The sequence below is a fragment of the Pseudoliparis swirei genome, chromosome 9, assembly GCF_029220125.1.
Source record: "Pseudoliparis swirei isolate HS2019 ecotype Mariana Trench chromosome 9, NWPU_hadal_v1, whole genome shotgun sequence".
Classification (NCBI taxonomy): Eukaryota; Metazoa; Chordata; class Actinopteri; order Perciformes; family Liparidae; genus Pseudoliparis; species Pseudoliparis swirei.
The window spans coordinates 19,543,196-19,553,695 of record NC_079396.1 but is presented as its reverse complement, the minus strand read 5'-3'; the positions used below and the strand labels follow the sequence as shown (position 1 = coordinate 19,553,695).

The 10,500-nt window shown below is 39.8% G+C and overlaps 2 protein-coding genes across 2 annotated transcripts; both read right to left on the bottom strand.

Annotated features, from left to right (window-relative positions):
* Nucleotides 1-2,566: 2,566 nt before the first annotated feature.
* On the bottom strand, nucleotides 2,567-4,102 carry LOC130199773 (uncharacterized). Its single transcript, XM_056423519.1, has 2 exons — nucleotides 3,720-4,102; nucleotides 2,567-3,555 (listed from the first exon to the last, which is right to left on the bottom strand). Exons 1-2 carry the CDS (start codon nucleotides 3,967-3,969, stop codon nucleotides 3,191-3,193), a joined length of 615 nt encoding a protein of 204 aa, XP_056279494.1. The 5' UTR covers nucleotides 3,970-4,102; the 3' UTR covers nucleotides 2,567-3,190.
* A 290-nt stretch (nucleotides 4,103-4,392) lies between these two features.
* On the bottom strand, nucleotides 4,393-8,122 carry LOC130199643 (growth/differentiation factor 6-like). Its single transcript, XM_056423322.1, has 5 exons — nucleotides 8,001-8,122; nucleotides 7,311-7,465; nucleotides 7,081-7,173; nucleotides 6,868-6,998; nucleotides 4,393-5,807 (listed from the first exon to the last, which is right to left on the bottom strand). The coding sequence occupies exons 1-5, from the start codon at nucleotides 8,120-8,122 to the stop codon at nucleotides 5,664-5,666; spliced, it is 645 nt and encodes a 214-aa protein (XP_056279297.1). The 3' UTR covers nucleotides 4,393-5,663.
* Nucleotides 8,123-10,500: the final 2,378 nt, after the last annotated feature.

The following is a 10,500-nucleotide window of genomic DNA, read 5'->3' as shown; positions in this document are numbered from 1 at the left end:
ACGACCCTGCAAAGTAATTTATCCAGAAACCACAGACTGCTATAGGCATGGCATGAAATTTGCTACAAAAATACTTACCACCAAAAATATTAATCCTCGTGAAATTTAATAATTCCCCGACTTTTACTGGAGACCCACCAGCAGGTCACTTGTTGTGAATTATTTCCACATCCAACAAATGGATTGGTACAAAATCACTGACATTTTGATGCTTCTCTGACCTTTCCTGTGGCACCACCACAAGGTTCACTAGCTCGATTTAATTGAAATATCTCAACAGATGGATGGCTTTTGATATTTACAATACATTGCAAGTTTTGTTTTGCATTTCCTTTTTCTTCTTCTTCATATATTGCCATTATGTGTCCAATACTCATATTTATATCTGTAAAACTAATTCAATTATTCTAAACAGAGATTAGTGCTCAAAGTTTATGCCAGACTGCAATTCACCATTATTTTAACCTGTAAAGTCTGTATGGATAATATCCATATTTCCACCTTCATTCTGCTGAGTGGGAAGCAGCTCACTCACTGAGGACATTTAATTTCTGGATGCATTGCTTTTCCTTTTCTTCAAATGTTCAGATTATCCAGCAGGAATGTTCCATAATGTTTATTCCACAAGGAGTCAGACATAGTGCACTAGCTCCAACACCTGTCATTCTGTCTGCACAACTATTGTATATTATATATTTCTGTTTAACATTGCTCCGCTCTTTGATGTACGATACTAAAAATAATAACTGTGACACAACTGGCATGCATGTGGCCACTGCTACATTTAAATGTGTGAACCTACAAGGGCAAAGGTTCACCTTATGTAAACAACTGATTTTCAGCTGGCGCATGCGCAATAGGTAGTCCTCAATGAAACACATTATTTATTTTGAGTTGATATGCACACCATCTAACCTAAATAAATCTAATAAATGAAAGTATTCATACATTTTGTGTTACACCCATTAAATATAAATATCTATTTTTGTAATTGATTTATTTAAATGTATCAAACAATATTTAAATGCGTCACCTCTAAGAAGGGCTTGAATCGTTTTTGTGAGTGTAACCTAAGTAAATATAATAAATGAAAGTATTCCTACATTTTGTGTTACATCCATTCAATATAAATATCTTCGTTTTGTAATTGATTTATTTAAATGTATCAAACAATATTTAAATGTGTCACCTCTAAGAAGGGCGTGAATCGTTTTTTTGAGTGTATGCCAGAGGTCCTCCAGCCTCTTTGAGGGCCCTCTGGGCATTTTAGACACAAAGTCACACATTTGAAGAAAACCTTTGAAGGGTTGACTTCAGAGAGCTCAGCTGAGCGATCAGGTGACACACAAAATTCCTGGAATTCTTGATTCCACTTGTTTCCCTTTGAATAACTTGAAGATGTAGTTGAATACGATAAATGTCATCAGTCCGTCAGCACCTACTGCGAGATTCAAACTGTTTTGCAAACATTTCAAACATACACTATGTCACTCTGAAAATGTATGTTCAGTTTGGACTGATTTCTTCTATTGAGACGTTAAAAATGCACTCTTGCACTTGATGACTCTTTGCATGTGTATGTCAAATATGTATCAATCCTTGACACACATAAGGATGAGCAACACTCTTGTGTGTCTGTGTGTGTGTGTGTGTGTGTGTATATGCATGCATGTACGCATGCATGTATGTATGTATGTATGCAGGGGAGGACATTTACATATTTTTTAGGGGGCAATTTTTGCCCCCACTGCCTGAAATCCAGGGGCATTTAAAAAGAAACTCGGGACACTTTTTGAAACTTGTGAAATAACATTTAACCTTTGTTAAAAAATAATAATTATACATATTTAGGCTTACAATATATGAGCAAAAGATTAAAACAAAAATAAAATAAAATCAGACAATTATATTCAATTGTATTCTTATTTATTTGTGGTTATATATTCTAAAAAAATGTAAACAACTATTAACAATTACAACTTATTTTATTGTTTTTTTATAATTCTAAATTATATTTTTGTGTACCTACAGGCAATGCAGATGGGACAGACAAAACAAAGAACCAAAACAAAACGCTTTTAAATTATCAAAATTATGGGGGCATTTTCTGCCCCTCTGCTATGATATCAGGGTCACAACTATATTTCTTAGGGGCAGTTTTTCCATTTGCCCTCGTGTATTCCCGATTCTGATTTCACTTACGTACACTCTAAGAAGGAATGTGTCAGAAATGGCACAACATGTGGTGAATTTCAACACATCTACTGAGTGTGCTCAGGGACAACTCATGTTGACAACTCACAGCAAACGTGAAACTCATTTCTACACACCAGCTGTGTTACATGGTTTAACACATAAATGTGTGATTGTAACACATTGTGTGTACATCATGTGTAGCCCAGATAAACACATACATGCTACACATGATGCACACACATTGTGTGTGCATCATGTGTAGCACAGATAAACACAAATGTGTTATTTCTGCACATTATGTGTCACCAATGTGTAATGGAAATACCTGCTGACTAATATATATTTTTTCAATAATAATGAAAAGCAAGGATACAATCATAAGTCTTTATTAAATATTTCATTTAAAAGTCAACTTTTTTCCAAAGGCGTTACATGTATTTGTAATACAAGTGCTGGATTGTCCTCCTCTGAGACGTTCATCTTCAGTGGCTGGCCACTGAAGATGGACGTCTCAGAGGAAAAGGGCAGTTTAACAGTTGCAATTTAACACATTTGAAATCGCTCAACCGATTGGTCAAGGCAGTCCGCCGTTCCCGCTTTACTGTGTCTCAGGAGGGTATACATTTTATATTTTAGTTTATTTAGAAACCAATAGTTTGATTTTACGTCCATTTTCAGATCACTTATTTATACATTAAATATAAAAAATGTAATAAACTGAATTTCAACAAACATATTTTGCCGTGCTCAACAACACACACATGTGTGGGCAGATCTGTTGTCATACTACACAAGTGTGTGTTCTAAGGATACATAAATGACACAAAATGTGTTAACGTGCCCTTGACGCAGCAGATGTGTTCACAAAATGACCCATTACTTCTAAGAGTGTAACATTTGCAGGACTTGTATTTGTAGCCCAGTATTTCATCACCACAGGATTAGTACTTTTACTTATGTACAAGATCTGAGTACTTCTTCCATCTCTGAGATTTCATTCTCCTTCCTGATTGGCCAGGTCTTGGTTCCGCTGCCAGAAGGTGACCAGAAAGGGAGGACATCGAAGAACTCCGTCCCCGAGCACGGCATCCTGGACGACCACCTGTATGCAGAACGACGTGCCCGCCCTCTCCGTAGTAAAGTGTGGCGTGACGTCGTACCTGAGGCCACAGGTGTCTGCCAACGTGGTGGGGTTGTCGTGTGCGAGCAGCGTGGCGGCAGTCGGGTCGGTGGCTCGGACTTCAAGCTGCTCGTGTGCCACTGTAGTTATATCCACGGGCAACACCACATAGGCCACCTGAAACCTCTCTCCGATGGTGCACTTGAGCTCCGTAGACCAACAGTACTCCCCGAGCTCCCCTAGGAAGATGAATTATATCATGAAGCCCTTTACGCAGCAGATTTCATATGCAAAATTAAACAGTATTGAAGGACATAAGTCACAGATCATTTCTTAACATTCAGTTTATATTGAGACTTTTTAACAAAGAGTGAACCATCCTAGAGTTGAAAAGGCTCCTTACCTTCCGTGGAATCTTCAAGCCTTATATTATGGTTGTTCCGGAGTTGGAGTTTCTTGAAAGTCATCCCAGTGCACTCTATCAAACAGTTCGTTAGGTGTGTGGCCAACACCTTGTGGGACCTCGGTTTGAGCAACGCTTCCTTCTCCGAACATTCAACTGCCCCTGCAGCCAGCAGAAGGGGGTAGAATAGTCCAAAAGACAGCAACACATTGAAATATCTTGACATTCTGTCCAGTGTCAGTAAATACATCCACTTGTTCTTGTAGAGCAGTTAGTACAGGATCAATATGTCGCTCACGCAACTTGTAATCATCAGTTATGGATCCACTGCAGCAAAGAAAAGATGTATAACAGCCCTGAGAACAAGCACATGCACAGCAACTGAAAACGCAGCAGTCTGCTCAGAAGTGCGCAATATATTCCTCTTTCCGAACTAGCATCCAATTTCCTGGAGCACAGTGCCAAAATATCTCCCCCTGTTATGTCCCTCCCTCTAGACTAGACATGTCTGTAAGGCATGACATTATGAAAGGCTGGCGAGAGGAAGGGATTTCACAAAATACTATTCAAGAATCATGGCGCACGATAAGTGTTGCCAGGAAAAGCAACTGAGGGCAAAACAAACTGTTGGTTTTAATCATCTTTATTCAAATAATTTGTGAGCGAGAAATCATGAAGTTGATACAAATGATTGGCATAAATGTCATAAGCATACACACACACACACAAACATTAGCTCTAAATGTATTGAATGAGTTGAGGTGATATATCACTCTAATAAGTATTAGTCTATTTGTGGAAAAAAAAGAAAAGTGAATGGTGACGTAACTTTGTAAAGTCAAATAACAAAATGACAAACTAAAACTAATCATGATAAATGGTCAAAGAGACATATAAGGGAAAGAAAAAAGAAATAAGGATGCTGCTGTTAAGAATGCAGATAAAAGCACATAAGAAAATAAAATGTCAGGATACTGTCAGCCAGGCTTTGATCTTCATTAATGGGCTATTTTAAGTATAAGAGAAAGTACTATTATTATTTAATTTTTTTTTTACAGTTCCAGTTTTTTTTAGGTTGGCAGGGCCTTCATTCTTTTTCTGCCAGTAAAAACATGAAAACAGAGCTCAGCCAATGGAAAAGCACAGCACAGATGTGGTTGTGTTGTAGATGCAATGAGTTTAGCTGGATATCCCAATCTCCTATTACTCTCTCTGCAAAAAAAGGTTTATCCCTCAACATGGCAAACATATAGCACATTTACACATTAAGGAAAACTATTTGTTTTATTTGAAGTCTACTTTTTGGGGATTAAAAGGAGTTCTAGCTCATACGAGGAACTGAAAGCAGCGACATCAGGATTTCACCCTGCACAGTCTTACATTTATGAAAGCGAACACTCGGTAACAGTTCGTAGCTTTAAATAGCGCTCTACACATTTATTTAAAGATAAACTGGCACTTACAGTCAGATGCACTTCCCTTCCAGCTCTTGGTGCAAGAGAAATACTTCATAATATCTTAATACTAGTTATCTACAGAAATGCATGTTTAAAAATACATCCAAAACTGAATTTTCGGTTCACGGTGAATGAAACATAACAGCAAGTGTAGATTGTAATTTTAGATGAATAACGTGTCATTTAGATAGCGTCATCAGTTCCACTTCAATTCTAATTGATCAGTTTCTTCCTTGGCCGACTAAACAGATCCGCGCTGGAACGTCCTGTTTAGAAAGGAGAAACCGGGAATGCACAACAGTGTTCTGTTGAGGAGAATTTGCTTTGGTTCCCACGCTCTGTGTTGAATACACACTGTAAAGGTCTAAGATAAGTGCCGTGAGAGAAGATAGGCCCGCATGTGATGTATTATCCAAAACTCGCTGTATTTCATTTGTTTGCTTGTTCCCCAGGTGTCTCACATACTCAGGACTATAAAAACACATTTTTACTCTCCGCGGATCGGCTGGAGGTCGCCGGGTTTACAACCGCAGCTGCGAGTCAGCTGCACGGAGGAAATGACCACGGTGCTGAATTCATCCACGTAGATGACCGGCACCATTTCTTGAGCGATGGGCTCACAACACGGCACCTGAAGAGGGTCAAAGAGAGAGAGAGAGAGGACGAGTAAGGCGTAGTGATACAGTTTAAACAAAAATAAATTACATAACATTACATTACAGTCATTTAGCAGACGCTTTTATCCAAAACGACTTACAATAAGTGCATTCAACCAAGAGTACAAACTCAGAACAAGAATCCAGAAAGTAACATTTCTTCAAGAAAGTAAAACTACAAAAGTATCATAAGTAAGGGCCAATTAAGTTCCGCTGAAGTGCTAATCTGTTTTTCAATCCAGATATAGTCGGAGAAGATGTGTTTTTAGTTTTCGGCGGAAGATGTAGAGACTTCCTGCTGTCCTGATGTCAGTGGGGAGCTCGTTCCACCACTGAGGAGCCAGGACAGCAGACAGTCTGGATTTTGTCGAGTGATTAGCTCGAAGTGACGGAGCCGCAATTCGATTGGTTGTTGCCGAGCGGAGTGAACGTGCCGGGGTGTAGGGCTTGACCATCTCCCGGATGTAGACAGGGCCCGATCCATTCGCAGCACGGGAAGCATGCTGATGTTTTGAAGCGGATGCAGACATCCACCGGTAACCAGAGGAATGACGTCAATGTATTTGTTTTCTTCTAATCTAATATAAACCTTTATACTGATGGTAAAATAGAACATGTGATACAAGCTATAGCAGACATTAGCAGTCATGTAAGAAAAGGTGGAGATGTATAACAGAAAGAATTGTAGCCAATAAGATAAAAGAAAAAAGGAAATCGTGAATGTGTCCTTTTAAAATGTTCTGCTGGAACTCGCACACACATCTGCGAGTGCATTCACTTGTGATTGTCCAACTGTGGGGAGTTTCTTGGGCTTTTATCTGGTACAGTCGTGTTGACAGAAGGAGAACACAGGCAGCTATTGGCAGCGGTTTCACCTCCCGAAGCAACACAATTACTTACTGAAACTCAGGAGAAGTAAAAAAAACTCAAGTGCACTTCAGTTGTAAGAGGACTACATTAATGTAAAAGTATGTCAGCTAATTTAGGGGTTCGCAGACAATAACTTCCCTATTCAAATGTCTTAGAGAATTCTACCTGTGAGTCAGCATCCTGGGGATCGGCGTGGGGTGGTGGACACTGCACGGTGTTCCCTTGGGGGTGGCAGGGTGCACACTGCACGATGGTAATGCTGGTAGGGTGGATGACCCAGTTGTCCCATCCCAGATCTTGCAAACACAAGAGCAGATATTATAACACATTGCTATATTTCTTCACGTCGATATGCACCTCTCACACATTGTTGCATACCTTTCATGAAGATCTCAGAGGCCTTTGAACAGCACTTCAGGCTCGTACTGTTTCCAACATCAGGCGACACAGAGTTGCCAGAGGCCGCTAGAACTGGAAGGACACGGAGTGAGGGAAAAAAAAGACACTTTTATTTGCTGGATCTGACTGTGAAAAGGCCACAAAGGATTAAAAGAGTGGAAACAATGTGGGCTCGACGGTAGTTTCTTTGAATTCCGTGTTCCACTTACTTGCCGTGTCCTTGGCTCGGTGAGCGGTGCCGATGAAGGTCCTCCATTGCTCTCTGACACCGTCAAGTCCACCAGCAGGCAGCTGGGGCTCGGCCTGCAAGTTGAGAGCCCCGAGGAGGCCCTTCCTGATGGACTCCAATGACTCGCCCTGGCACCTGGACATCACATGTCACTCAAGTTATTCACATAGTGCATATTATTAAAAAAACATATTACACATAGAAATAAAAATACAATTCTGCACATTTCACGAAAAAAAATGTGTGAACACAAATGAAGTGCATTTGTTAGTGGCTGCAGACATGCTCTCTCAATGCCCTCAGTGAATTGGGGAAGAGCTTTGCAGGCGTTGAGCTAAGCCAAGAGAGAGAAATGTTGGCTTAATGTTAAAATAATTGATTTCCCTGCTGAAACTTGAGCAGAACAGTGTGTTTGATCTCCGTACAACATTCTGAGAAAAACCAAGTGGTCCAAGTGACACTGAATCCAACCCACAATGTTTAATATCCCTGTAACTCATGTTGAGAAAAAAAAAAGAAGGCGTCAGCGCAAACACATCTAGTGATGTGTGATCTGATGCGCGGGCTATTTTAAAATATAATAACCTCTCTGTGCCATGTTTCAAAAATTCTTTGAGGACAAAAAAAAGGAGAAGCAGAAGATCGGTAAAGAAAGTTTTTAAAGACTGACCTGTGATGGGAAACCGGAGAGTTAGCAGAGGCTGCGGCTTCCTCCTTGGATGGCTGCAAGACAAACGCAATCACCACTGAAGGGCCGAGCAGAATCATCATGACGACCACCGTAAAGGACATGGTGCACGAGCTGGACGGTCAATCTACAGACTCGATCGGTGCTCTCGGAGTCAGACGTATGGCGGAGTGCGGCTGCGGTCGGTGTTTCAGTGCTTCTAGTTGGAGCAGGAGACAGGAGTGACCAGATGGGGATGCTCGACGAGCTATTGTTTGTCAGGGCCTGGGAACCTGGCTTTTTATCTTCTGGTAGCCCAGTTGACCTTGGGATATTTAACAATGTTGTCTTGTCCACGGTTTGTGTGAAACAGCGCAAGGACGATAATAATAGAGTCGAATAGACTCAAGACAAAAAGACAGGAACAGGAGGTGAGAGGGAAGCGGCATAATAAAATGATACATTGTGTGACATGTCGGTTTACGGTGGTGATTAGTTTCAACGGGAGAAAATCAGAACTCACAAGAGATCCACGGATGAATCTCAAAGTCAGGGAACATAACTTAGCGAAATGTTTACAGAATGATGTTCTTTTTATCATACAGATGTTCAGCTTTCTTAACATTGGAGCACATTTATTTATGTTTATTACTGAATTTATGGTTAAAAACTGTGTTTAAACAGCATTATATATCAAGGTGTTTCTATTTTTTACCCACAATATTATATATATGTTAATTAAGAACTCAATGCATAAACCATAAACTAATTAACACTTTTAATAAAGTGGCACATGTGTGTATATTCTGCATTAGCTTGTTCCAGCTCTTCACTGGACCTTCATGGAGTTCATACAGGGCCAAATAGCTTGTGTGCGACACTCTTCCATCAAATAAAAATACTCCAGGGTACCCAGATTCATCCCGACCCATTTATTTTATTTGTGTACGCTTAAAAGAAGAACATTTGAGTTTGTGATGAGTGATCAAGTGGCAGGCTGCTACTGCTTTTTTAAGACGCGTCGGTACAGAATCCGCATTCAGAAAGGGCCCGTGCCACCAGAACACCTGCACGGTATCCTTAAAATGGAAGCTGCCTCTTCACTTCTGCACATGGGGAGGTGTGAGTGTTCCTTTTTCATCTCCAACTTTTTTGGCTGGGCAAAGGCAAAAAAACCTCCGCTGATAAACATAATAACAATATAATTCCTCTGCAGTTGTCATTCAAGGATGGGATCTGGAGAGAAAGAAATGTAACACAAAGCAATAACGAGTTCTGCAGGTGATGCTGATATCCGAGAGGCCGGAGCTGTTTGGCAGCTTTGACAACTTTGTGAGCCAGCGAGGGCCAGAGGCATGCGAGGAATGGTAGCCGTCCTCTTCTCAGAGACCGACTCGGGCCCAAATGGGTCACAGCAAACTTTCCCATGTGAACAAAAATAAACAGTTGATCTGCTGCAGTTTATATCAAATCTCGTTATAAGCCAACACTGGACTCTATGCTTTATTTTGCAATTATGATATGAAAACCTGCAGAATGTAGGACATGTAAATGACATGTCATGTATTGTTATGTAATGTAATGTAATGTAATGTATTGTCATATCATGTCATGTAATGTCATGTCTTGCCATGTAATGTCATCTCAGAGGGGAAGTAACTAAGTTACTGTACTAAGCACTGCATTGAAGTACAAGGACAAAAGAGATTGATTCTTACAATATGTATTATAACAATTAAAATATGTAGTAAAACGATAAGATAATATAGATACAAATACACATAAAGCTAATTCGCTAAACTTTATTTGTTTTATCTTTACATTCCCATCAATCATCACAAACTCTTAGATCAGAGGATCCAGTTACAAGCTACTTATGCGTTATTATTAACAATTTAGAAGTGTAGTATCCGATAATATATCAGTCGGTTTTCTATTTGAGTCTGACTGCTGTTAAAATGCAGACAGTCTTTTTTTATAGTTCTTAAATTAACAAATATATGTTGTCTAAATTTTATTTGTTGTTGTTGTTAACTGTTGACACTTTATTACTATTATTCACTTCATGTCGGACATAAAAGAGAGAAACATACTTTACATTTTCAGTATGTTCAAAATTGGAAAATTGACAATAAAGATGACTGACTTTACCGTCACTTTAACCATCAAAACCCCGATGAAAATGACGATTTTCAGTTGCTACTCTAAGGTAACTGAACTCTTTACTGTCGGATCATGGTGAACCCTGGAGCACTTTGTGTGGTAACAATCTTCCTGAGCATCAGAACAAAAATATGTTCTGCAGGACTCGACAACGCGGTGAATGTCTCAATGTCCTAAATGATCCTCAGGTCTCAACTTCTCGGTGGGACAGCTTCAGGAAGGAGGCAGCAGCATTCCACGCTGATCGTTACAACGTGCACTAACAGATTCCCATCTAGCCGAACCCCGTCAACAAATACCATCAAAAGACAAAAAAAAACCTAAAAATCCGCTAATAAGC

What these genes read in the sequence shown, in the direction of transcription:
- LOC130199773 (XM_056423519.1), bottom strand. Translation starts at nt 3,969, where the DNA reads ATGTATTTACTGACACTGGACAGAATGTCAAGATATTTCAATGTGTTG. An exon ending in GCTTGAAGATTCCACGGAAG is followed by an intron (nt 3,556 to 3,719) that starts GTAAGGAGCCTT and finishes TCATCTTCCTAG; the next exon opens with GGGAGCTCGGGGAGTACTGT.
- LOC130199643 (XM_056423322.1), bottom strand. Translation starts at nt 8,122, where the DNA reads ATGTCCTTTACGGTGGTCGTCATGATGATTCTGCTCGGCCCTTCAGTG. An exon ending in TCTCCGGTTTCCCATCACAG is followed by an intron (nt 7,466 to 8,000) that starts GTCAGTCTTTAA and finishes TGTGATGTCCAG; the next exon opens with GTGCCAGGGCGAGTCATTGG. An exon ending in CTCTGAGATCTTCATGAAAG is followed by an intron (nt 6,999 to 7,080) that starts GTATGCAACAAT and finishes TGTGTTTGCAAG; the next exon opens with ATCTGGGATGGGACAACTGG.